General features: G+C 41.0%; 3 protein-coding genes across 9 annotated transcripts in view; 1 reads left to right on the top strand and 2 right to left on the bottom strand.

The window, feature by feature from the left end:
• The window catches only part of TRAPPC13 (trafficking protein particle complex subunit 13), a 45,065-nt gene extending 23,249 nt beyond the window's left edge, over window positions 1-21,816 (bottom strand). For all 5 annotated transcript variants that reach the window (XR_013346130.1, XM_077816937.1, XM_077816939.1 and 2 more), the window contains exons 1-6: window positions 21,680-21,816; window positions 6,754-6,822; window positions 4,023-4,122; window positions 2,787-2,871; window positions 502-629; window positions 190-262 (exon numbers count right to left, since the gene is read on the bottom strand). Coding sequence is in view for 4 of the 5 variants with exons in the window: in XM_077816937.1 (XP_077673063.1) it covers window positions 190-262; window positions 502-629; window positions 2,787-2,871; window positions 4,023-4,122; window positions 6,754-6,822; window positions 21,680-21,725 (501 nt within the window). In the remaining variant the exon portion in view is untranslated. The remainder of the gene's footprint in view (window positions 1-189; window positions 263-501; window positions 630-2,786; window positions 2,872-4,022; window positions 4,123-6,753; window positions 6,823-21,679) is intronic.
• SHLD3 (shieldin complex subunit 3) lies at window positions 14,654-21,816 on the bottom strand. The gene is made up of 2 exons (XM_077816942.1): window positions 21,680-21,816; window positions 14,654-16,337 (listed from the first exon to the last, which is right to left on the bottom strand). The coding sequence occupies exon 2, from the start codon at window positions 16,197-16,199 to the stop codon at window positions 15,453-15,455; it is 747 nt and encodes a 248-aa protein (XP_077673068.1). The 5' UTR covers window positions 16,200-16,337; window positions 21,680-21,816; the 3' UTR covers window positions 14,654-15,452.
• A 405-nt stretch (window positions 21,817-22,221) lies between these two features.
• The window catches only part of TRIM23 (tripartite motif containing 23), a 36,654-nt gene continuing 30,965 nt past the window's right edge, over window positions 22,222-27,910 (top strand). Inside the window, exons 1-2 of one of the 3 annotated variants that reach the window (XM_077816935.1) lie at window positions 22,222-22,356; window positions 23,707-23,869. In XM_077816935.1, coding sequence (XP_077673061.1) covers window positions 22,237-22,356; window positions 23,707-23,869 — 283 coding nt within the window. In that variant the 5' untranslated portion in view covers window positions 22,222-22,236. Of the gene's footprint in view, window positions 22,496-23,706; window positions 23,870-27,910 lie in introns of all 3 variants that reach the window. The other 2 variants (XM_077816934.1, XM_077816933.1) reach the window with 2 other exon arrangements.

Genomic DNA, 27,910 nt, shown 5'->3' with positions numbered 1-27,910 from the left:
TTAAATGTCTTATAAAAAGCAAGTTCTACAACACTATATACCACCCCTAAAGACACAGAATAATCTGTTTAACATAATATAAGTCTATTTTCAATAAAAAAGCGAATATATTTTTTTAGATTTCAAGTGCTGCAAGTAAACAAACAGTACCTATTAGCTACAGACACTGCATATTCTTATATACAGTACCTGGAATTTGAAGAACTTTCTGAAGTACATCTTCTCTCCTGTCTGTGTAGTATAACTTACTGCACATACTAAGCTGAAAGAGACAGGCATTTTAATAGTTTTGAACAATTTTCAATCTTTTGTTTGTACTTAAGAAGAACCAGAACAATGCATGTGTGCAATGCTTTCATGTAAGCTTTACCATACTTGCTATGATTAAAAATAAAGGCAATTTAGATTTCCGTCAGTGGCATGCTAGTCTTTTGCTATATAAAAAATTTCAGGGATATGTGTAAGAAAATGCATAAGTCAGGAGGAGATATAAAATCTTACATGTGTGTTCCTATTTCCTTTACTTCATGGTGAATAACATCATCAATGCAACAGTCAGATTTAAGTTCTGCCACTGCAGCACTGGAAGCTGAAAGGTTTAATCGCTGAGAACTTGTCTGAAGATCAGCCTTGGAATTGAAAAACAACACAGGTTAGAATGCTTTCAAGTCAGCAGTGTGTCTAAAGAGCAAAGCATTACAAAAAAACCAAAACATACCTTGTGAGGCACTACATTTAATTCAAATAATCTACAGAATACTATGAAAGCCAGATGACCAGAAATGAATCTGCTTTTTAAAGCCTTTTTAAAAAAATCTGTCTACAGACACAGGCACATACATTTCATATTGTTTTTTTAATTAATTGGAATGTAAAAGACAACTCATGCAATATTTGCAGCAACATTAATGTATGAGAATAACCTGTGGAGCCTGCAAGCAATGACAATTTTGCCTGAATTAGGACAGCAAGCCCATACTGTATTAAGAGTGACTTATTCAAACCCCAGTGAGTAAATTTTATGTTACATCTGTTCCATACTTGTCTAATAAGTGCAGTATTGAAAAGGGACCCAAAAAAGGGTGTGGGGGGAGAGAAGAGAAGCACTACATACTAGATCTTAGTTACCATTTCTCTTTATGGCCCAACAGTTTTTGCTTTGCAGCATAATTAGATCCATGGCATGAACAGTGTGTTATAGTACAGGAGGTTTTTTTCCCCTTAAATGCTGATAAATAAAAAGGTTGGGAATGTGTGATTACCAGAACACACATTTTATTTGGTTGTAGATTGACTAAATGCATTTGTATCTGCAATAGAACTAATATTATATTTTTATTTATATATAGATATATATTTTCAAAGCCAAGGATAATATTCAGTACACATACAGAAGGTCTACTTCCGTATGGCCTTGGCTCACAGCACTGCCACTGGCTTCAGAAAAAGAGTTCCACAATTTAGATTTTAGCCCATTTTTGTTCAATATGAGAGCAGTTATTACTTGCTGAGGTTATACTCGTTTGAAGTGGACTTTCGATTTGACATACGCTGTATATATATATTCATAGATTCCAAGGCCAGAAGGGACCATTGTGATCATCTACTCTGACTTCCTGTATAGCACAGGCCACAGAACTTCGCCAAAATAATTCCCAAAGCATGTCTTTTAGAGAAACATCCAATTTTGATTTAAAAATTGCTAGTAATGGAGAATCATTACTAACCTTGCTAAGTGTGTTAAGTATATATTGTTGCCCCTTTTGACCAGAGCAGCTGGCCAAATATTTAGGGTCTAGTACACCACTTCAGTTAGGAAAAGAAATGGTGACAGTCAGATATTTCTTTAATGAAGTTTTGTTTATGTACAAAGTCTCATGTCTCTGAATGTAGAAGCAATCAGACAGAAGGAAACAGATTCTTTTGCTCACATCACCAAGAGCACTCTTTTCAGCCTACCCTCCTGACCCAAAAACCTCTCCCCAGGTTTCTTCCAGGCTCTGCTTTTGTGCTTTCAGTTGCTCCTTCCAGCTTTCTCCCTCTCTGTCTTTTGACTGTTCTGCCTACTCTCCCACTCCTGAAAACAATATTCAGCAAAAGCTCCTTGGTGGAAACACATACCCCTCTTGTCTTTGTTGGGGGCTTATGTTTACAGCTATGTTAACTGAAGGGTGAGTTCACATCTATCAATCTCAATGGAGGTTATAACTCAACCCACAACAAGATTTCATCCAGCTAATTATTGCACACACTAAGATGAAAGAGACAGGCATTTTAATAATTTTGAACCATTTTTGATCTTTCATCTATACTTAAGAAATAGAATAATGCATTTCTGCAATGCTTCTATGAAAGCTTTTCCATACTTGCTATGGTTAAAAATAGAGACAATTTAGATTTCAGTCAGTGGCATACTAGTCTTTGGCTATGTAAATAATTTCAGAGATATGTATGCTTTAATTGGGACAGTCTTTGAGGACCATTCAGAAGCTAGAGCTAGTGCAGAATACAGTTCGTGCTGGTCTTAGCTGTGAAAATCATGCTACGCTAATACTACAAAGACCTTCTTCCCATTTGCTTCTGGATGCAATCCTAACTTGATTTTGTCCTCTAAAACTCTTTACGATTTCATTCCAGACTACCTGAGGATTTTTTTTTTCCTGTGCTGGGAAACCTTTCAATGGTTATTTCTTAATACCTGCTGTGTATTATGTTAAAAATGCACCAGATACTATGGATTTGACACATTTTATAAATCCAATAAATAGATATATCTTTTCACATACCTTTACCAATATGTCCTTGACAACTTGATTACTGTCATTATGTACACTAATGTAACTGGAAAAGGTCTCTCCCAGAAATATATTTCTGTTCAAAGAAAATAGTACTTTTTAACAATGTAATTCTCAACAAGTCGACCCACTGAAATCCATTAGAGTCCATCTTTAATTTTTGTAAATATTTTATTTTAAAATTCTACAACGATGTGGTCTATGCTATGACCAGTTCAGTTCCATCAGTGCTAGCAATATCAAGAATCTGATCATAGATGGGCCACTGGCATTTTAAAAACTGTCTCATCTAACCCTGCTCAGAACATGTCTAATTGACACTGTGCTCTAATTACTGACAGCAACCACTCTTTACTCTAGGAATCCCAACGTTGTTGCCATTAACGGAGCTGAACCAGACATGGGAATAGTGGGAAATTTTGCAGTGCCTGTTGTAATCAAGTCCAATGGGACTGCACGTATGAATAAAGTTACTCACATAGGTAAGTGTCTGGAAAACCAGGACCTAAAAATACCCTGGCAATTTCCTAGTATACACAATTTTTTAAAGTTTAACTATCAGAAAAAAAAATTAAAAAATGATCAAGTCAGATTCCTACTTAAAAATGACAATCTCAGTGATAGCTGTTAAACTAAAGTCCCAGTCCTGCAACGAGATATACAGAGGTGGTCCCTTAAAACCTTAAATGTAAGTGCACTACATCAGTTTAAAGTGAGGCTTACACCGGTACAACTTAATATAGTAAACACAGGAGTAAACTGTGTTGGCATAAATCCTGCTTATCATTGGTGCATCATATCTTAGGGATCTGTACATGAATGTAAATTTCTCTAATGCAGACACATTACTAAGGGACTGTCTGCTATAAAGGGTTACATTTCACCTGGAAGTTAAAAATTGCTGCACACACTGCAGGGCACTATGCAGTACCGTGCTGTCTATGGTCTCTCCTAGACCCTACTACACACAGAGGCAGGTACGTATTGCAGAGACAGTCACTGAATACATTCAGGCTATGTTACACCAGTATCAATACTGTGTGTTTATACTCGATAAATAATTTCCTGTTATTAATGAAACAAACAAGTTATCCTTAGTCATCTCCAAAATACTGCAATGTGTATTTGTAAAAAAAGGAAAGGGTGCTAATAAGCACAAATAATCCAAGTTCCAGGATTCATCTAGCAATAATCTTCATACCTTACAGTTGCATATTCGATTCTTACCCAAAGTTCTGAGGCAAAGTCAACATTTCTCCTAGCATTAAAGTTTCTGCTCCTTTTACGGTGGAAGGGTCATCTTTCATGAGTTGATTCAACAGATCTCCTGTAATAATATATAATGGCATAGGTCAAAAACATTTGCATAAACTAGATCCTTGTCTACATACAAATGACATGTTTCCTTTCCATGTATTTGGAAATTGATAATACAGTGCTGCTTTTGAATGTTATTGATATTATGGCTTTAGTTTAAATTATTTTTCTTTAGTGACCCCACAATAAAGGGCAGACTGAATAGTTTCATGTTAAACTCTTTATTGCTTCTTGAATTACACTCATGCTAAATTCTAAGCATTAGTAGAGTTTGGTTTAGTTCTTGAATAGGGTGTGCAGATTAGGAACTTTGTGATTTTGTAAAATTAAGTTTTAAATAAAAGGGCACCTGCATACGAGGAAACCTTAAGTACAGCTTTTGCTGTTGCAAAAGCTATCAATCATTATACACTGAACTTAGTACTGCTCACTCTTCCATATTAGGCATAAGCAACAGTTTATCTGCTATATATAATTCAGCAACAAGATAATCTTTCAATCTTACATAAAATACCATGCTTCCTTCAAGAATGAAAAGCAAGCAAAACTGGATTTTGGCTGAATAGCTATTGACAAATTAAAAAAAAATTCTGGGTGACCAAGGCTTTGAGAACTGACTTGTCTATGCCATATTTTCCTTACTGAGGTAATACAAGTTGGGTGGAATTTTCAAAAGCATTCAATGTTGGTCTAACTCTACTCCTCTTAACACAGTGAGAATTTCTGAAAATTCCACCTTTTGTGTTTAATGATTCAGTCAACACAGAAGGGCTCAATCCCAAAGACATATCTCCGGATAAACATTAACCTCAATGGAAATTCTGCCTGCATAAGACCAACTGCACAGCATATCAGAAATAGCTGACCCATTTATCCTTCTTTACTTTACTCTATTTACGTTCTTATACAATTTTCTTTATTTTGTCTTTTTATCCTGATACGTGTTTTTTGAAGATACATTGCCATTGCACTGGAAGATGGGGAAAGAAGAATGTCAGTTGCTGGGATGGGGAGGGGAAAAATATTTAGGCTGCACAGCACCTCTCTCTCCACCTTGGCTGGCCTCTAGAATATAGTTAATATCTGGGGAGAACACAGCAATTTCAAGGGGAAACTTGGAATGCTGTGCTAGCACCAAAAGACAAGGAAATTCATCAGACAAGAAGTCCTGTAAAATCATTGTCAATTACCCATTGAAATAAGGTGCTGGGTAAACTAATGGCTTTAATGAGGGAGTGTCATAAATGTAAGGGGAAGTGTAAACACCTTTAAAATCCCTCCTGGCCAGAGGAAAAACCCTTTCACCTTAAAGGGTTAAGAAGCTATGATAACCTCGCTGGCACCTGACCAAAATGACCAATGAGGAGACAAGATACTTTCAAAGCTGGAGGGGGGGAGAAACAAAGGCTCTCTCTGTCTGTGTGATGCTTTTGCCGGGAACAGAAAAGGAACGGAGTCTTAGAACTTAGTAAGTAATTTAGCTAGATATGTGTTAGATTCTGTTCTGTTTAAATGGTTGATAAAATAAGCTGTGCTGAATGGAATGGATATTCCTGTTTTTCTGTCTTTTTGTAACTTAAGGTTTTGCCTAGATGGATTCTCTATGTTTTGAATCGGATTACCTTGTAAGGTATTTACCATCCTGATTTTACAGAGGTGATTCTTTTACTTTTTATCTTCAATTAAAATTCTTCTTTTAAGAACCTGATTGCTTTTTCATTGTTCTTAAGATCCAAGGGTTTGGGTCTGTGTTCACCTATGCAAATTGGTGAGGATTTTTATGAAGCCTTCCCCAGGAAAGGGGGTGTAGGGTTTGGGGAGGATTTTGGGGGGAAAGGCGTTTCCAAGCAGGCTCTTTCCCTGTTATATATTTGTTAGACGCTTGGTGGTGGAAGCAATAAAGTCCAAGGGCAAAAGGTAAAATATACCTTGGGGAAGTTTTAACCTAAGATGGTAAAAATAAGCTTAGGGGGTTTTCATGCAGGTCCCCACATCTGTACCCTAGAGTTCAGAGTGGGGAAGGAACCTTGACAGGGAGTAATACAGAATGCCATGTCTCCAGATATGCATGGTAATTCCATGCTTCTATTTTCTCCCCAGTGTGTACTTGGTTGTCTGAAACCTTCCCTCCACATACAATCATCTCAAAACAACAAAAACAGCATCCACTGGATGATTTTTCTAATTCCTTAGATTTTGAGGGAACATGTTTACAGGTTGTTCACCAAGCTTCCAAAGCCTTGGGGTGAGAACTGTGGTGGTGATTTGCTAATTTTCTATGGCTTTTACAGGGGGAATGTTTACTTCATGTAATACATTGTAACCTCTATGACTGCAGAGGTGTGGTGTAGAAGTTTCAGTTGCTCATTTGGGACTGCTTTAATCCTTTTTGCTTTTGTGTGCCATGATGAAACTCCAACTTATGTTGCTTACTAAATTAGTATAAACGTTCTCAGATGTTCTTGCCTTTCTAGTACCATCCACCTTTTTCATCCTTTTTTGTGTTATGTATTCATTAGATTGTAACTCCTCAGAGGATGAATCTGCTTTTCTTTTTAAAAATGTGTTAAGTACAGTACAACGAACACCTCTGGTGATATATAAATAATAATGAATTAATTATCAAGAGATCATCATATACCTGGCAAGTCTCTCTCTTCACAGGTCACTGGAATATTGGTGAATAATGTAGGCTTGGTTAACCTCATCACTGTGAATTCAGAAAGGAAAGGAAAAGTTACTAAGCAAACAGTATTTAAAAGATCCAAAAATATTTCGTAGTTTTAGTAAAAAAAACCCCACCACCATATTTTTCATTTTCTTGTTTTGAAGTCAGTTTGAAAGGGGGTGATACAACCAATCACATTACCTGCACTTCCTAGTGAATATTTTTGGTCAGTATGGAGTTAAAGTTTAATAGGGATCTAGGTCATTGCATACAATTGATTTCTTGCCGTCACAAACTTTAAATCAGCCTTGCAAAACTATCATGAAAATGTAATGGCCTAGGCACAAACTCTACACTACAATAATGAAAAAACAAAATGAATGAGATTTTACTCACCTGTCAAACAAACCAAACAATCTTGCCCCAGGAAAGGGGACAAATAGAATTTTGCAAGGCTGATCTAAACCATCTTACTCAAATTATGTAGCCTCATCTATATCATGGTGCCTGGGATTTATCCTCAAGAGAGATTATTTTCCAGATGGAGAATAGGAAAAAAAACAAAGAAACAACCCCACCCCACCCCCCAAAACAACAACAACAAACACACACAGGTCCTGATTCTGCAAACATTTGCACATGACAGTAATCCCATTGAGTTCTATTGCATACATGTTTGCAAGATCAGGACCATTTTCTGCAAACTGCTTTGAAGATGTAAAATTCTAGACAAAGGCTCAGTATTTTTTTTAAATGCATATGAATAAAATTATTTGCTGGGACCAACATTTGCAGTTCGTCTGTGCAAACCAGTGTTCCCCTCATTTACAATATTTTTGGTTAAGCTTTACCTCTAATACTAAGTGTAACAAGACTCACAAGATTAAACAAATACAATCTAATATTCAACAGCACAATTATCAGTAAGTCATAGCTTCTCGGCAAAGTAATTTAAGAATCTGGGAGTTCCAAAATATAAATAATATTCCTTCATTTTTTCATATAGAATGTATTGTTTACAATTTAAAAATAGGAAATAAATTATATGTAGCAGATCAAGGCAACCTTCAGCTCAGTATCTCTTCAGGCTATAGAAAAATAAACTGGACAAGCTTGCATTGAAAGTTGCTATTTGAACGACTGATGAATTTTCATTTCTACTATACTTTTGTGCCATTTCACATTCATTAGTCTACTCAGCATTCATTGATGCCAGCTTGGTAAAATCATTGATTGTTTCGGGTATGCATTTGGGCATGGTGCAGTGGTTCATGTGGTAATTTATGCTACAATATGAGACACCTACATGAGATGGTTAATTGAGGCACAGTCAGTTGTTTTAGGGAATGGATATATTACAAAAGTGAACCATAAGCAAAGCTCTTTTTAATGGGAAGGTGTAAATTGGAGATTTTAGCTGAAGAAGGCATAATGTACTCCTGGAGGGATTCTGCACTAAAAAATTCACAATTTGGCAAAATTCTGCATTTTTATTTGTCCAAATAATGCAATATAATCACACCAGTTTCAATTGTTTTGGTAATTTATTTAAACTACAATACAGAAAAAGTCACAATGACTATTCAGCATTTCCTAAACACATAGAAGTGAAGTTACAAACACTTGGTAACTAATACCCTGCATTCCAGTTATAATCCTGGATTTTCATTTGAATTACATTACAGAACACCAAACAGCAAAAATAAATAAAATAAATAAATTAAAGAAGTAATTTTAAATTGCTCAAACTTTCATACAGTTTTGCTAATCATCATCCTGACCTGGCTAGGTAATTTGGGAAGAGCTTGTTTCTGAGTGTCCTGACATTTTATTGACTGCTTGGTAAATGTTTTATTTGCCCTCAAAGTCTTTTTTTTTTTTAAATGGGTAAGTAAAATAAATCCTGAGCTATACAATTATTACAATATCTGTAATCTAAACCCTTTGTGCCACTTTGGCACAGGAAAAACAGTGAGAAAGCACGTAGATCTTCCCAGCTGATTCTCTTACTGTCATCTATAAGGCTGCACATCACTCTGGCAATGAAGAGGCCTTAAAACTTTTCAAGGTTTTATGCCCCAGGAGGAATTGACTGAGGATGGGAACAGTTAACTAACAATAGGAACATTAACAATGTTACTATACAGGTAGCTTGCTACATTTCTGCCTCAAAAAACGAGATCAATTAACTAGCAGACAGGCTGCTATATTTCTGCCTCAAGGAAAGGCAGAATAAATCCTCCTGCATAATAAAAACATGTATCCTTCCATGCCCCTGGTGAGTCAGAGTAGCAAGGGACAGAGTCTCTCTCACTTGTTGGCAGGTACCCATACCCAGCCCCACCCTCTGACAGTGATCGACGTCTCCCCCGACGTCTCCCCCGCAGGCACATACGCACACCCAGCCTCTCTCCCCCTACAGTGATTTGCATCTCTGAGGCTGCTCCAGACGTGCTGGAACAGACACACTGCCTGGTTTGCCATGGAAGAGGTCCCCCCGCAGATTTCTTTTGCATTTTTCTGTGTGGGGAGCACAGAAATATGCAGGCCATATGAATTCTGCACCCCTGTCAGTGGTAATAATGGCATAAAATGAAGAACAGTGTGAAAACATCTTATTTCATTCAGCCTGATTTGTTGTCTTGAGTAAATATAAGCAATAAATGAGAATTTAAGGTATATTCCATAAGGTCTGCATCAAGAGGGACTGGATGCCTCCTTACCCAAGTGCAGAAACAACAACAAATATTACACCCTTCATTTTCCTTATTGCTCTGCTGACAACTGTCAACATTCCACTGAAATCAGCACAATATTAGGCAAACAGCAGCATAGTAAGTGTAACAGGTGGAACATTTAGTAGCTGGCAAACAGTTACTGTAACCTATGTAAAAACGTTGGTTGGACACTGGAGCACTGCACTGAACAACATGCCCTTTCACACCTTAAGACAAATACAGGATTCAAATGAAGGTAAATTCATCTGGGAAGAGGAGCAACTGGATTAGTAATCGCTCCTTCCACAACCACTGCAGCAGTTCCATTAGCTTTTGTTTTGTTTAGAAAACCGTTAAACCTCCTATGGAAGTGCAATGACTCTGTAGTGATGCCCGCATTTTTTCATTGCGCTCAGCTGAGTAATTTGTTCATGCCATAAAGCTGAAAAGAATATCACCAAGTGAAATCCCAGACTCTTTCCTGCAATATTCATTAAAAGTAATATGATTAACCAGCCCACCAAACTTAACTTTTCCATCAAGCTTCTAAAAACTTTCAGCACTTAGGGCTTGTCCACACACCCAAGTTTTTTGACAAAACTTATGTCGACACCCAAAAGTCGACAAAACAAAAATTGCCAAAGGGTGTTCACACTTGCTCCCTTTGTCAACAGATCATGTCCACGTTGGGGACACCATCATCGACAGGGTGAGCAATGCACCATGGATATGTATCCCACAGTGCAGTGTTGTGGGAAGGAAGAGTTCATCGCTGCACATCCTGGTATTCTCTCCAATTTCTCCCACAGCCCCCTCAGCTGCCGAGAGCAGCACCATGAGCAGCTCTGCCATTCCTCAGCACAGAGAGCTTACAAAGCAGCACAGCAGTCTGTCCCCAGCCCCGTGAAGCAGCAGTCTGCCTGCTGCTGTGTTCCTAGTGCAGGGCAGAACAGGAGTATTCCAATGATTTGCTCTTTGTTTGTTCCCCAAAGGGAGCAGCACACAGATACTTCCCGGAGCTTTGAAAGGAGAGGGGCGCATGCCTGCAGGGCAGAAGAGATCAAAACACTGAGCAGAGCAATCAGGGCAGGCATTGTGGGATACTGGCAGAAGCCAGTTCTGTCCACAAAACATTCAGCAGTGTCTATACTGGCTCTTTGTCAACAATAAAGGGAGGGGAAAAGACAAAAGTCTCTCATAGGGGTGGAAGTTTTTGTCACCAAAACTGGGCGTTTTTCACAACAAAAGTCCCATTGTAGTGTGGTTTCAGAGTAACAGCCGTGTTAGTCTGTATTCGCAAAAAGAAAAGGAGTACTTGTGGCACCTTAGAGACTAACCAATTTATTTGAGCATGAGCTTTCGTGAGCTACAGCTCACTTCATCGGATGCATCCATTGTAGTGTGTACACTCTTGCTGTTTTGTCGCCAAAAGGCAGTTTTTGGCAACAAAACTTGCCAGTGTAGACAAGCCCTTAGAAGACTAGACATAGGTCTGTTTGTGATTTTGAAAAAGTAACATGGGGCATCATGACATTCTTGCTGCACAGGCTATGTGTGGATTGCTTTAATGTTTCTTCCAAATATTATATGGGGACTTTTACTGCACCCATTGGAGACAATGGATTGTTGTCAATGAAGTGAATTGGACAGTATCCCTCCATTGTAAACACTGGTGAGAACCCCCTCCCACCCTGGCCTCTTTATGCCACTCTAACATAAAGGGGTGATAAATTGCCCCTGGAAAATATCCCGAGAGCAGGGGACCTGCAACAGCACTTTCAGCCTGTAATATAGAACTACTGCAACAGGTCTATGCTTGTCTCCCACACCACATACCCAGAACATATCATGGGAAAGATGGGATGAATCTGGACTGCTGGTGAACTCTGGCTATTCTCTGCTTCCCACTGAAGGCCACAGGACACAAAGTAAGTCAAATTAGTTCTAAGTCTTAGGACTACTCTAATTTCACCGTTGCCCCTAACTCTTGTGATTTTATCACAAGTCTCACAATATGTGGCATTTTCCTTAAAACTGCAGTTCTTAAGTCATGCAACTATATGAAATTCTCAGCTTTCATTTAAAAAAAGTCTGCCACAATGATGAGACATAGAAAAAGATGAAGAACATGAATTCTAAAAGCTGGAAAACAAAAAGGCAAATAAAAAGACCCAAAATGTATTATTTAAAAGAATTGCATGAATTTTAATATAATCTTACGACTTTTGGGGGGCCTGATTTATGATTCCTGAATGCTTGAGGTTGGGAATACAGTAATTCACACCAACGGCCAGGCCCACAGTGTAGGGTAAGACACAAGTGGCTTAAAGTCATCTTTCCCCTCCCAATCCCATTTCCTGTAAAGAGTGCATCTGTCATAAATATAAAGGGAAGGGTAAACACCTTTAAAATCCCTCCTGGCCAGAGGAAAAACCCTTTCACCTGTAAAGGGTTAAGAAGCTACGATAACCTCGCTGGCACCTGACCAAAATGACCAATGAGGAGACAAGATACTTTCAAAAGCTGGAGGGGGGGAGAAACAAAGGGTTCTCTCTGTCTGTGTGATGCTTTTGCCGGGAACAGAAAGGAATGGAGTCTTAGAACTTAGTAAGTAATATAGCTAGATATGCGTTAGATTATGTTTTTTTAAATGGCTGATAAAATAAGCTGTGCTGAATGGAATGGATGTTCCTGTTTTTCTGTCTTTTTGTAACTTAAGGTTTTGCCTAGATGGATTCTCTATGTTTTGAATCGGATTACCCTGTAAGGTATTTACCATCCTGATTTTACAGAGGTGATTCTTTTACTTTTTCTTCTATTAAAACTCATCTTTTAAGAGCCTGATTGCGTTTTCATTGTTCTTAAGATCCAAGGGTTTGGGTCTGTGTTCCCCTATGCAAATTGGTGAGGATTTTTATGAAGCCTTCCCCAGGAAAGGGGGTGTACGGTTTGGGGAGGATTTTGGGGGGAAAGGCGTTTCCAAGCGGGCTCTTTCCCGGTTATATATCTGTTAGACGCTTGGTGGCGGAAGCAATAAAGTCCAAGGGCAAAAGGAAAATAGTTTGTACCTTGGGGAAGTTTTAACCTAAGCTGGTAAAAATAAGCTCAGGAGGTTTTCATGCAGGTCCTCACATCTGTACCCTAGAGTTCAGAGTGGGGAAGGAACCTTGACAGCATCTAACACAGTAATGGAGAAACGGGCCAGAATGAAGGCAAGCAAAATACTAAGGAGATTTAAATACATATGCATTTCAGCTAAGTATTTCTATAACAAATTAAAATAAAGTTCCCGGTTTAAGACTGTAAATCAGGACTAACTGAAATAATCCTCTTAATAGACAGTATTGGGTGTTCACAACCCATTGGCAGTTATCCAGAAAACTATAAGCCCTGAAGAAAGTGGACATATACTAAAAGTCCTAAAATTATTTGAGTCTCACAGTAAATTCTTATCAAGAATTTTAAGTCAGAAAATGGATACCAAGCACGTATAGCTAGATAAAATTAGTTCAATTTTAATTATATGTATAAAACAGACCCAGATTACAGTGATATAACCTGTCACACTGTGAAGTCATAAACCAAACACAAATTAAGGTCCTGATCCTGAAAAAATTTATGTATGCGTGTAACTTTACTTAGTGGGGACTCCTTATGTGAGTGAAGTTACATGCATAAATCTTTGCAGGGTCAGAACCTGACTTCAGTGGGACTACTCACTTAAATAAAGCTACTGCCTATGTAAAATCTTTGTAGGATCAGGGCCCAAAATTGGATTTTCTTGTTATCGCCCAAGATAAAAGAAGTGTGGTAGTCTGAGGTACTTAAGCTTATTCTACACTGCTCTCTACCACAAAGAGTCTTTTCTATATAGTATATTAAAAGGAAGAAAATTCTGACTAGACAACGGCTATTTGTCTCTCTATTACTAATTTTGCTGATATCAGGAACAGTAAATTAAACTATGCAATTTAGCTATGCAAGCTTTTAAATTAATACAGGCCCCGGGTTATCCTATGAAACTCTCAATGCAGTCGTATTGAACAGAAATATTAAAAGATTTAAAAAAACCCTCCATATCTCAATAGAAAAGACTGAGCATTCAGGCAAGAGCAAGAGGTACATGTAGAGAGTCAGAAGGAAGAAATTATACTGCTGGGTCAGACATCTGTCCTACCAGTGTCATGGCAAATGGTTACACCTAGTGATTAATTGATTTGTTATAGAGATAAGAGATTCCAAAAGAACTGCAATGAGATTAAATCAATAGTACTCACAATGAACATTAAAGTGGAGGAGGCAGGATGGAAGCATTAGGCCAAATATAGACACTTCTCATCTAAATTGTTAATTTACCAATTAAATCAAAATCACATTCATTTTCAGATTTTTGCTTTGGATAGCAACTGGTGTGTATTTATTGAAAACAAACAAGGTTAGAAACAGAGTTGTCGAACTATGTTTCCCAATGGGTTTTGCAATGTAAAATTACTACTTACACCTCTAAAGTGGGAAACAACATTTGCCAATAGTTAAAAATGATTAAGTTTTAGAACAGTTGGGTCTTCCAAGAAATAAATGGGGATTCTCTTTCTCTGTACTCCAATACAACACAATGGCCTTCAGGACATTGTCCAACATCCTGGGATCCCCATTCACTAACTATTTTTTCCTTCCTTCCCTCATAGCTACCGCCTACTGTAAAAATTTACATCTAGCTAGGATACAGATTCTTCCAAGACAGATAGCGTAACCGTAAACTTCCTAGCAGAGGTCTCCAAGAGAAATGTGCCCATACACTCCTACAGGGTCCCAAGGTACCTGTTCTACAGTTTATAACAGACCCTCTGAAGAGGACGGGAGCATATTCAACATTCATACTGAAGATGGGTCTCTTCTTTCATGTCACTGCAAGCCATGCTGCATTCAAACATCTTAACCTACCAATGCATCCAGTAGGACCAGTAGATTATCAATATGTACAATTTCACAAGCTAGTCAGACTAATTTTCCAAGATGCAGATGGTTTAATAATCATTAACCTAGCACTTTCTTTTTGTTCACCACTATAATTATAAGCTACTGATGCTCAAATGTAGGAGGAATGAGATCGAAAAGCAGGGACACCAAAAAAATATCGTACAAAAGGCATAAAATAATGGAGGTGAAAGAATTTATTACTACAATATAAACTTTCTCTAATCTTTACCTTTATTATTTGGTATTTCAGAGCAAATAATTCATAATAAGCATGAGGTGGCAAGATTTGTGTGGAATGGAAGTCAGTTTACATTTTAAATGTAAACTATTCATCCTAATGAGAGTTTTTCCTGGAGTTAATCAGCTTCTTGCTAGGACAAAAGCAAAATCCATCATGGTGACAATGATGATTCACTTAAAAAAATACATTGTACTTTTTCTCTCCTCCTAATTTCAACTCAATCAGTACAGGAAGGAAGTCCTCTACCTGACAGAAGTATAGATTTCATTTTCCTAAATCAGCTCATCTGCAAAAGTCACTGGACAGTGGACTCTGATTCTATGCATGGAGGGGGGAAAAAACCACAAAGGCTATTCTAATGTTCATAGTAACTACAAAATACACGGATATAATTTTGTTTGACCATGAATTATATGTAAACAAACAATTTAATTGAACTAATAAAAATGAGGAGGCCGGTGGCATCTGAAGAAGTGGGTTTTTTAAACACGAAAGCTTATGCCCAAATAAATCTGTTAGTCTTTAAGGTGCTACCGGGCTCCTCGTTATTTTTGTGGATACATACTAACATGGCTAACCTGCTGATAATCAAACTAATGTTAATATAGTTTTCTGATATTGAATTCATCAGTAGTTTTCAAGTCCTTCTGCATATATTGCATATTTGCAATCTATTTTTAAAAAAAACCCTAATATTCCAGACAGTAATATTACTATTTCCTTTGGTTTTAAAATTACAAACTAAATATAATTCCGTATTTATGTACAAGCAAGTTCATTCTCCCAGTAAGATTTAATCTTTCTCTAAGAAGATTGCCAACATATTCACTGTATAATATGTCACAGAAAACCCATATCTGGTCCACACATCTCTGGATTGTAGCATTGCAAGACGGCAATTCATTGTGTTTGATCATTGTGTTCAGTTTAATCCAAATGTCCTCTAGAGTTTGATTATTACAAATAGATTGTTCAATTGTCCACTTTGCTCTATAAAATGCATGTAGCTTTAGTCTTTCTAAATTACTCTGCAGTTCTCTAGATAAAGGAAGAATTTTTTCTTTAAGTTTAGGACTAGGGACAGAGATACTCCAAGACCTTCTCAATTTTGGTTTTTCATTTGCTGGTTGTACTTCCAGATTGCTTGAATGAATTTGTGCGTGCACTGTTTGTGTCTGGATTAAACTTTGACCAGTTTTCAAATTAGACTGAAACTCCAGAAGGTCTACTGTGCAGTCATAATGTTGCCCAATAAGAGGTTCTGAAGCGGCAACAAGTTGTTTCACTTCTTCTGCTTTCTCACCAGAAATAATAGGTGGTTGTCTTTTCGGCTTGAGGGGAAGTTTGTGTGAATCATTTGGAAACCAGGGAACAAATCTTGGTAGTTGCCGAATAGGAAACTCCTTCAGTGTTTCTTCCACAAGTTTCTGCAATTTTGTGAGGTCATTCTGAAATGGTCGATAGTGCAAAACTATTTCCATGCTGGTACTGTAGGAATCCAGTTATTCTTAATAAAAGAAACAGTCTCTTGATTAGGATCCTCAACTCTAAAGCGTAATACATCTTATTTACAAAAATCTTTTCTTGCATGTGATGCACAGATCAGAAGAAAACAGGACCTAAAGCAGAAGTATTGTAAAGAATAAGATATCACCATATTAAGCCATATATTGCTAGAATATTTTGCAGTAAAACAAAATGCTGTAAAGATAAACTAGCAATATTTATATTTATGTATCAGAATGCTTTATACTTTACCACAGTGATTACTTACTGGTATTTAATCATTGCTAGTGTTTTAAAACACCAGATAAGTAGATTTTAAACTTTAACAAAACAAAAAACATACATAAAACTTATATGAACTGCTCTTCATGGAAAAACCTATGCTATTCCCCCCAAACAGTATTCTCCTCCGTCACCCACCCATTTCTGTGGTCATATGAAATTGATGTGAAGACATTTTGCCCAGTTAAGCATGCCTCAATGGAACCCTCAGATTGTATGCCACTGTATTTACCCACAAATTACCAATCATCTATGGCACTATGTTCTCAACATGCATACCTAATGCTATCCACTAAAAGCACCAGGATTTCATTTAAAACATGAACAGTCATATGATAAAGTTACCACCAGCTTGACGTTAAAACCTATTATATCCTCTCAAATTATCAGTCCGGAAAAAAAAGAGGGGAGATGGGGGGCAAACAGAACAAAGAAAATACTAATTTTAAATACAAATCCAAAACAATATCTTCCTTCTACTCCCATGAAGGAAACTGAATAATATACTGCAGATTATAATTACTGATGATGAAAAAATACTCCCTGAAATAGGACTAACAGTTGCACATAATTTAAAGTAGATTAGCCAAGAAGCTGTTCTGAACTCCAAGTATGCCAGACAATATATAATAAAGATTTTCTTATTTCAATTCCATAGCATAACTATATATCAACCAGTCTTAGCTCCAAACTTCAGAGCTATACATCACAGTCATGCTATTATATGAAAACTTTAAATAGGATACTCCCTCATTTCCAAAATTCAATATTTCTCTCTCTCTCTCTCTCTCTCAGATGAAGGTTAAATTGCCTGTTAGATAATGGGCACAAACAGCATTACCAATTATGGAATAAATTCATAGCATCCTTTACTCTCTAATTTCTTCCAAATTTTCAATAATCTGTGTGTGTTCTAACAGATACCAACAATAGAGAGTAATACTACAAACATTAGACTCGGATCATTTAGCTACTGCATTGCAATGACTGAATTCTAGGAGTTGAAAGGGATACATGTTTATGACAGGTTTGTTTTGAGTTCTCTCTAAATTCCTTTTTTCCTTCTAATTGCAAAGTCTATGGCATTAATGCTACACTGACTTCTCTGCAGGCCCAGGGATCTACTTATACCTCTTATCAGTCCCCTATCTCCCAAACAAGGGTGTATTAAAAAAAGATTTTGCTTTGAATCAGTTGTTACAACAGCAGAACTAGGAAAGGAGTACTTGTGGCACCTTAGAGACTAACCAATTTATTTGAGCATAAGCTTTTGTGAGCTACAGCTCACTTCATCAGATGCATGCATCAGATGCATCTGATGAAGTGAGCTGTAGCTCACGAAAGCTCATGTTCAAATAAATTGGCTAGTCTCTAAGGTGCCACAAGTACTCCTTTTCTTTTTGCGAATACAGACTAACACAGCTGTTACTCTGAAACAGCAGAACTGTTGATTTTTTTTTATTATGGAAAAGCAGTTTGATTTTGTGATTTGAAACCTCAATAACTGCTTTAGACAGCAATAAACTAACACCATTATCACCATTAACACCATTATTAAGACCAATATACTGTCTTCAGGAGTGTTTTAAAAGTGAGCGTATTAACATGAGGTAGATTCAACTAAGGCCATGTCTTCACTACCACTTATGTCACTCAGGAGTGTGAAACAAGTTTCGCCGGCATAAGTGGTAGCGTGCACAATGCTAGGTCGGCAGAAGAGCTTCTCCCACTTACATAGCTACACAAGTGATCTTACAGCAGTGCGGCTGCATCGGTACAGCTGTGCCGCTGTAAGATCGCTAGTATAGACATGGCCTAAAACCCCAATTCTGCAATCACTTATGCAGATGTATAACTTATGTACCTGAGTAGCCCCATTGAGTTCAACTGATTACAGGATTGTGGACGTCATCTTAAGTTGTTCATTATTGCTACTTAATATGAACACAAAAGCACAATGGTAGATAAACAATACCAGAAGCAATATCATTTTTACTGACCGAGAAAAAGGAAAAGCAGATAAAGATTATTTAGTGCTCTTCTCTCTCATTGTTACTGGTCCCAATTCACTTCTGGCAAAAATGGTCAGCGCTCCATTGTGGAGTTGTGCTCTCTTGTAAATTAGACTCAAAGAATGTAGAAAACATGAATTTATCAGTTCTGGACTGTGGAGGCAAGGAATCAATTAAGTCTGCAGTTGTCTGTTGATCAAAGAAGAGTTAGAAGACAAAAATATAGTATTCTATATACTATCAGCCCAATGAATAGCAAATGCAAGCACTCTGCTGCACATGCTAAAAACTCATCTGCTAACTGCAGGTATTGCAGAACACAGGATTTTCACCCCCATAAGTCAATGGTGTTTATATGCTCTGTGACTTGCAGAAGCTTTCTAGCCTTTCCCTCTCCAATCCATGCAGAACACTACCACCAAAATAGTCTTCCTTTTCCAGACAAGATCTTCTCTCACCCTCTCTTTTTCCTAACGAAGTTCTAGTTTCTTCTCTTCACCTTCAAAGTATTGCACAGTTTTTCCACCACCTGTTTCTTCCAATCTGGTGTTTCTTCCAATCTGTTTGGTCAAGACTGTAAATACCTGAGCCTCCAATTAATAAAACATTCTGTACTTGTATACTTTTTCATTCAAAGAGCTCACAGTACTTACTCCTGAGGGAATCCTTCACTAGAAAATTAAAAATTCTGCAAGCGCGTACACACACACACAGAGCTCTGGATGCACAGGGAGTCATTGGGGAGTTCTGGGTGCTGGAGGAGTGGGGCTTGGTGGGGTGAAGGTCCAGGTGCAGCGGGGGGCTTTTTGGGGTGGTCCAGGTGCAGTGGGATGGAGCTAATTGGAGTGGGGATTAAGGAGCTTCATGGAGGGTCTGGACTACACCAGGGTTGGGTGGATAGAGGCACAGCTCCCCATACAGTGACCGCTCCCTCTGCGGCTGAGGAGCAATGGGGCTAGGAGGTGTGGAGCTTCTTGTAGCTGGGGGAGGCTGCTGGGGGTGGGTCTGACCCAGCCCCGGTCGCTCCTTAAGGGAGAAGAGGAAGTCCTGTTCTCCCTCAGCCCCAGCCCAGATGGAACTACCAGCTGAGCCTGGTGCAGGGTAGGAGCCACCAAACAGGGCATCCACAGCCCCCCTACCCAGTGATTTTCCTCTCCGATGGCTGGTCTACGCACCCAGTAGTGCTAGAACCATTTTTATAGTGGGGATGCTGAAAGCGGAAACCATGTATTTGGGTTGTTATTACTACTTCAAGCCACGGGGTGCACTAGCACCCTCCACACTGCTAGTTCCAGCACCTGTGGACACATCCATGCTGCTGGTGAGGGGCATGTGACCACTCTTGCAGCTTCCCAGTCAGAAAGTCATTTTTCTGCAGGGAAGCAAAGAAATCTGCAGGGGACATGAATTCTGCACCCATGCAGTGGCGCAGAATTCCCCCAGGAGTATACAGTACTATATAAAGATAGGTGGTTATCTAGATAAATCTCATATTATGCCTATATTTTCATACAACTTTGTATCAGATCCTTATATAGAAAACTTTGTATTGAGCCTTGGTATAATGTTAAAAAATTTCTTTTTGCTAGAAGTAGAATAAGATCTCCCCCCTGCTTTTAATCAATTGCCCTGTTGAATGAAGGAAGTGTGAATGAGTGAGGCATGGAAGGCAAGCACCTCCAGACACCTGCAACAGTTGGAGAGAGGATGGAAGCCAGACCCAAGAACAATAAAACTTCTCAAGTGGGCTCACTAAAGAAGAGCAGACATATTGAGGGCCTTGGGGGTTAGAGGCAAGCACCTTCTTTTGAAAACACCCTCTTTGAACAGCATTGAGACAACACCCAGAAGGAAGCACCACAAAGGACCAAGGGACACAGACACAGATTTTGTACCTGGCATAGATTTGCATGAGAGGGAAGCTGCTATAAATGTGAGGTGTCTTGCAGAGGACCCCGGTCTTGTCTTGTCAACATGGGAGTATCCAACCGGCTGGGCAGAAGCCTAGTTCCACCCCTCCCCCATCTAACTCACCTGGCCAGTGAAGTTAAGGGGAGCAACTAGTTGGTAACAACAAGACGGAGTGTGCTTGTGTGTGAGAGTGTAATATATATCATATGATACAGTGTTGATTGATACATGTATTACCAATATATGTGGCACTTTGCCTTATTCCCCCGTAAAGATCCTGTGCAGTACTTTAAGTACAACAGTTATTCCTATTTTACAGCTGAAGGGAGTGAAGCTGAGAAGGATAAGGGACTTACTTAAGGCTACAGAGAGATTCTTTAACAATGCCACGAACAGAACCCACGTCCCCCGATTACATGCTCAGTGGTTTGAGCATTGGCCTGCTAAACCTAGGGTTGTGAGTTCAATCCTTGAGGGGGCCATTTAGGGATCTGGGGCAAAAATTGGGGATTGGTCCTGCTTTGAGCAGGGGGTTGGACTAGATGACCTCCTGAGGTCCTTTCCAACCCTGATATTATATGACATTATATATATGACATAGTGCCAACGTCTAGCACAAGCGTTGCCCATATCCCATTGAAAAAGGGACCAGTGAACCACTTCCTCCCACATTGCTACCGCACAATAATATTTCTGTGACAACTACAGCAACTGCTTCTGTATACAGGCAATATCAGGACAATATTTATGTATTTTATCTTTCATACACTAAGTGCTTCATTCTTCCTTGAAAAGCGCTAATCTCACCAGCCTGCTCGTCATCCCACTCGGTGTAGGGAACCGCAGCTCTACCTGAGCAGCCCAGCCACTGCCAGGGCTAACGGGCGGGCGGGCGCTGGTGGGGCGAGGCAGAGGCCTATCTTCTGGGCTCGTCATGCCCAACTCCCGGAACCTAACAGGGCACCCTCACTCCTGACCGACGCCAGCCCACCCCGCACTGGGCCCGGCCTGCTTCCGCGCTCCACCCAGTAGCCCACACTCCCTCCCGTACAGACCCGCCGGGGCCTCCGCCTTGGTTCCTCCCCCTCCTCCGGCGGAGAGACCCGGCCTGAGGCCACCCAGGGCCGAGCCGCATCTCCCGGCACAGCCTTGGAGCGGGCAACGAGGGCAGGGGCCACCCCGCGCCCCCGGCTGAAGAGAGAGGCTGAGGCCCAGGCAGGAGGAGGGGCGGTGAGCTCCCGTCTCGGTACCTTTCAGGGCCAGCAGATGCTCCTGCTTCGGCTGATTCACATCCATTGCCTCGGCCTCCCCGCTCTGGGCCTTCGCCGCCTACGGGATTCACCTAGGCCAAGATTCTGCTGATGGCGAAAGAAAGAACGATAGAGGTCTGCACACAGCCTGAGCCAAGCTGACCGCGGTCCAGAGAACCGGGAGGTGCGTTTCCCGGCATGCAACGTGCCAGTTGGAACGGAGCAGGACCCGGAAGAAACTACAGGCCCCAGCATGCACTGCTCCCCTTGATCCCAGCTGTTCACAGACGATCTGGACGAAGAGGGACCCGGACGGGTGGGGTTGTCTTCTGGGGACCTGGACTAATCGCGTTGCATGCTGGGATTTGAAGTCTTCCTGGAGGTGACTGAGATGAAGTTAGAGCATTACACGGTGGAACCTGTAGTTTTCGCGAGCCTCTGAGCGACAATGTGACCCATTGTATGATGGGAATTGTAGTCTTCATGCGTCCCTTAGATATCACTGTGGGCTGTGCGAGGAGACGCATGCGCAGTAGTGATCACGGCGGCCGCCAGGGATGAACCCGTTAAGATTATTTTTCATTCCTGCGCGGACGCTTCGTGTGGTGACATCACAGCGCAAGGCCGGTAGTGTCAGCGCGTGGCCCGCTCCTCTCTACCTGCTGGTTCATTGGCTTGTTGGTGCGTCGGTGGCTCGTTCCTCCTCCCTTTTCCAAGATGGCGGCCATGGGTGTAAACAAGGCCGGCCCTGGAGCGGGGCTCGATGCCGGTCCCCGGCACAGCGGCAGGCGGGGGCCGGCTGGGGCTGCTGTGAAGGTGAGAGGAACGGCACCCGTCCGCCCAAGTGCCCGCTTGGTTCACACAACAGCTCCTGCCAAAGGGTGGCGACGCTGCTTCGGCTAAGGGGTTTCTCCCGATGGCATATAACAGACCCTGTGCAGCAGCAGCCGCTTACCCTGGCTTCGGGGGTGGCCACCGGTGGGGACATGGAGAAGCCCGCACGAGTGCAGAGGGATGATTTGCTGTGTTGGGCGGCCCTGGGTCCCGTGAGCTGGTGCGAGGGTAGGGGGCAGGCTGTCGAGAGGCGAGTGGGTTCCCAGAATGGGGTGGGGTGTCAGGCCAGTGGCTGGACCTGTGAGTAGGGCCCTACCAGATTCACAGTCCATTTTAAAAAAAATTGAATTTCTTAATTTCAGATATTTAAATCTTAAATTTAGCCATGTTGTAACCATGGGAGTCCTGACCCAAAAAGAGGGTGGTGGGGCAAGGTTATTGTAGGAGGGTCACGGTATTGCCACCCTTACTTCTGCACTGCCTTCAGATTTGGGTGGCCAAAGAGTGGCAGCTGCTGGCCAAGAACCTAGCTCTGAAAGCAGTGTTGATGCCAGCAGGAGTGGAGAAGTAAAGGTGTCAATACCATACCATGTCACCCTTCTGCATTGCTGCTGGCGGCAGTGCTGTCTTCTGGGCTAGGTGCCTAACCAGCAGCCGCCACTTTCTGACTGCCCAGCTCTACAGGTGACGCAGAAGTAAGAGTGGCAGTACTGTGACCCCCCTACAATAGCCAGATTTAATGGGGGAGACCAGATTTCACAGTCAATGATGTGTTTTTCATGGCTGTGAATTTGGTAGGGCCCTATCTACGAGGTAGGGGGGTCCTGGGGTGCACTGAATCAGCTGGGCCATGGAGTGGCTCCCCATCAAGAGCCCTAGGTCAGACAAGCAGTTGGCCAGGGCCAGCCTTCGGTTCCTTTTACTTGGGGCTCGCAGTAAGTGGGTTCACACTGTGATGGACAGTGCTCATGCTTCAGTTCATTTGCAGAGAGAAAGGGCTATACAAAAGCAAATCATGACTGGAATCCACAAAGGAAGAACTATCTAATGGGACAATTGCTGGGGTTAATTGGTTTCAGAGTGCAGCTGCATGGTAGATTTCTTTATACAAGAGCTACCACTGTAACATGGGCCACTTAACTCTTGATGTGTGATTGCTTCTGATCTGTTCAAAATGGTCTCTTGATTTATAGGTTCTTGAGTGTGGAGTCTGTGAAGATGTATTTTCTTTGCAAGGTGATAAAGTTCCCAGGCTGCTTTTGTGTGGTCATACCGTCTGCCATGACTGTCTTACTCGGCTTCCTCTCCATGGCAGAGCAGTTCGCTGTCCTTTTGATAGACAAGTTACTGAACTAGGTAAGGATGAAAATTATGTGTGTGTGTGTCTTTAATTAGATTAGTATAATTTAAGAATGACAAGAACATGACTACTAACTTACCAGAGACTTTCATTTCTGTTTGTAGGCTGGTGAGACATGTGTCTCAAGAAGGATAAGGTAGTGTTTTTACAAATTTTGTGGGAGAGGGAGTTTATTCTATACGTAAGGAATGATAGGAGAGAGAGACTAATGGGTGGCAAAACTTGGGAACATTGATGGAGTAAAGGGAGTGGAAGATGATATAATAAGGTAATAGTTCTGAGACCTTGTCTTTACTCAGAAAAGTGTTTCTACCCTATGTTAGGTTGGCTCCCCGCTCCATACTTTTAACTGGACCTGTTTAACATGAAAACTACAGACTACTTGTCTTCACTAGGATTTTACCTCACATTATTTCCGTGGGTTAGCTAACATGGTAATATACTTTTTCCTTGAGAACATGCACCCTGAGATGTGCTGTGTTAACTTAAATGGACTATATGGGCCCACAGAGTCAAAGATGCTAATATGACTCTGTCACTATACAACATTAAATAGTGGCAAAGTTCAGGGTTTGATATACAGAGATTTCAGCTTGATTAGTACCTTGGCAAACACACTATTAAACATTCTTTGTATCTTTTATTAAAGATACAGAAAAAGGAAAAAGAGAGCATTTGAAATAAAAGGTATTAAGTAAGGCTTTAATTTTAACAACATTCCTTTTTTTCTTTAGCTGGCGAGAGCCTTTAGTGGAAAACCCCTCTGTTAGATAGTCCCTTAGATGACATTAAAGATGGTAACTGTCCTTTTTTGGGGAAAAGAGAAGGTAGTTGAACTGGACTGGAGTAGCTCCTGTTGAAGTCCAGTCCTGTTTCCTAGTGAACAAAACAAGACAAATGTACATAAGAGGGGAGAGAAAAGAAACAGCCACGATTGAAAATGCAGCTTCTGTCTTTGGTGTTGACTTTCACTTGCATCCTTGCTGCTGGAAAAACTCAGGCATGGCAGTTGGTCTTATTCGCCACTCTGAAGACCTGGCAAACTCATACCGGAATTGGGCTGTTCAGGGCACTGATTTTAGTTGTCTCTTTGGTGACAGGCTTACAGAAGTGTTGCAAAATATACATTTTTGGCTAGCTAAGCCAGACTCTTACTCAACAAAAGGAGAGAAGTTGGAAAGAGAAGAAATAAGATGGGGAAGGAAAAGGACACCCACTGTCTCACATCCAAGATGTTATTCGGGATTGAGCCGGTGGAAGTGGTGGTGTCTGGGTCCCACCGTCTGGCCTGATGAGGACATCCTTCAGGATCCGGATGACAAAGGCCAAACAGTGTCACAGCACATCCTGGGGTCCCAAGAAATGGTGGGAGTGGCAGCCATGATGGCAAAGCTCACTTCATCCTGTTCTGTTGACTTTCAGCCAGCCACCATTTGCGACTGTCAATTTTACCTCCCAAGTCTCTCTCTTTTGAGGACCCCAAAAAGGGAATGATGGGCAAACTAGCTTGTCATCTCGTTATTTTGTCCAACAGTTAGTTAGGCCTAGTTTTCGACATGCCAATTGTGGTTCATTAATTCCCAGTCCTGTGCTTCTCTTGTTTAGCAGGTGTGATCTTAGTACAGTGCTAGTTTATATTAATAAGCCTTTTTGTTTGGACTAATTCAGTCTTAGTGTTTCCTTTTGCACCTTTTCCCACCAACGTTTGTTACAGATTTTTGGAATATTTTGTAAAATTTTATCTGCTTTCCCACAGTTGAGCTCACAGTTAGGGTAAATTTGTAGGCTCCGTTATTACAACAGTTGAGAGGGAGACATCACATGAAATACAACAGGTCTGAATGAGAGATAGGAGATAAGATGAGAGAATAATCATAAAAGCCAATGTATGACATTTTTAAGAAATAGGGAGGGTTAATGTCAAAAGGCACTGATCTCAAGAGAGAGAGGGTGGAGCAAAGGTCCTGGGATTTAACCATGGGATCAGCAGTGGGCCTGTCTTATGCCTATAACTTAGATTGACCTAGCTCTGTAGCTCAGGGCTGCGAAGAATGCACCCTGTGTAATATATTCTGGTCGATGTAACCCCCTAGGTGGATGGAAGAATTCTTCTGTTGACCTAGCTACTGCCTCTCAGAGAGGTGGACTACCTATGATGACTGAAAACCCCCTACCACCAACGTAGGAAGTGTCTGCGTTATAGTAGTGCAGCTGTAGCACTGTAGCTATGCCTGTGTAGCGTAGCCCTATCCTAAGTCAGTCGTTTCAGTGGAGTGGTGAGGGGTGGAGCTGGAGCTGGAGTCAAAGGGGTCAATGATGGGGTTGGAGGAGCAGGAACTCAATGTGGAAGTTGTAAATGGCACACTCAGTCTGGAAGTGAAGTGAAAATGGATGTTAGTGGAAGAGGCAGGTCACAGTGAAGTCAGTGTTTAAGATGGGAAAATGAGAGCATGTTTATGGGGAAACAAATCTCTGGAGAAAGTAGCAGGAGACAATGAACATGGTGGCAAGGAAGATCAGGAGGCAAGCTGGCATGGAGCATGTGGAGGAATTGGAGGAGGAGAGCAGATGAAAAGTCTCAGTATTGATGATGGGAGGAGAGAGGTCTTACAGATCTTGCCGATCTTTCCTTTGGGGGATAGGAAAGAAACCTTATATGGAAAGGGCGGAGATAGCAGGAGTGGGGGATGTTTAAGGAGGGAGTCAAAGGCAAAAAATAGGTGGCTGAGGTTATGAATATGGGATTCAGTGAAGCTGAATATATAGAACTGCCTGGCTAGGAGGATAGCAGAACTGAAGGAGAAAGTGAATTTATAATAGATAGGACTGTGACAGATATTGCAGCCACATGCACTATCTCTAGGGGAATGTATTGTATTAAATTTATGTATCACTGTGGGCCAGGTATTGTATGTATGATTGCGCTCTACTATGTGAGGGTGTTTACCACAGCACCTTTAGGAACAAAAACAGTGGGGGCTATTAAGGTGAATCGTGTAAATACCACTTCTTGGGGAGATTTGCATACACTGGTTCATACTGGGTTTTCAGAGACTGGAAAGATAAAGGGATTTTGGTTTAAGAAGGCTGCCCTTGTACTGACTCAGGGCCTACTTTCTGACTCAGCAAACAGACAAGAAATTCTGTCCAAAGGCTCCAACCTTTGCCAAAGGGTGGGAAAAACTTTTGTCTACCAGGGCCCCATAAGACTGATGGGTGATCTTTAGTAAGGTTTGAACGTGCCCATAGTAGCGTCTGTTGGTTTTTATGTCTTTTCTGTGACGGTTTTGCCTTAAGAATAAAGGTACTTGCTTAGCAAGAGTTCTGTGGTAACTTGTAACTGCTGGCAATACACTGTTTGTAGCTCTCGAAGAGACAGAAGACTGGCTTGCTGTGGAAATCGCACTGTAAGGCCTGTGCAGTCTTCACCCAACAGAGGTGATGACTGGGCCCCAGAAACCTTAAATGAGTGCCCTCAAGGGACCAGGCAGGGGGAAATACAGGTGCAGTTACCTTGTAACCCTGTGACAGGGATTTCTGCTGTAAGTGTTAAGCTGTGCAAGAGCAAAAGTGGAGGAAGCATATTTTGGGATTGAGGAGGTGAGTGAGGACAGGAGGTTGCTAGGGTAAACCTTGTGAAGGCAGAGAGGGGCAAATGAACCAAGAGTGGTGAAGAGAGCCAAGGAATGATTCAGTAGAGGAAAGGGGAGCGGGGGGCTAAGAGGAAGAGTGGAGGAGAACTGGTGGATGTTGTTGGGCTGGAAGTTGCAGGAGGATTGGGTAGCGGGGTGGGGGGCAGTTTGAAAGCACTGAAGGAGACAAGATATTTGTCAGAGTGGGAATCCAGCTACAGAGAGATAGGAGGGAAGTGTTTTCAGATCAGATGAAATGAGTGACTACTTCACTGAGTGGGAGCGTTGATACGGGTTGCAGGTGAACTGAGACTGACTGTGAGGAAACCTGCAGCTAGTGTCCCCTGAGGCACCAACATGGAAATTGCAGTTACTGAGTTGTAAGGAAAGGAGGAGGGAGAGCAA

This window comes from Eretmochelys imbricata, chromosome 5 (genome assembly GCF_965152235.1).
Source record: "Eretmochelys imbricata isolate rEreImb1 chromosome 5, rEreImb1.hap1, whole genome shotgun sequence".
NCBI lineage: Eukaryota > Metazoa > Chordata > Testudines > Cheloniidae > Eretmochelys > Eretmochelys imbricata.
The sequence above is the reverse complement of the archived record's forward strand: the minus strand, read 5'-3'. Positions and strand labels throughout refer to the sequence as shown.

Bases quoted from the DNA above. Each gene is read 5' to 3' on its own strand.
- SHLD3 (XM_077816942.1), bottom strand. From the start codon at position 16,199: ATGGAAATAGTTTTGCACTATCGACCATTTCAGAATGACCTCACAAAA.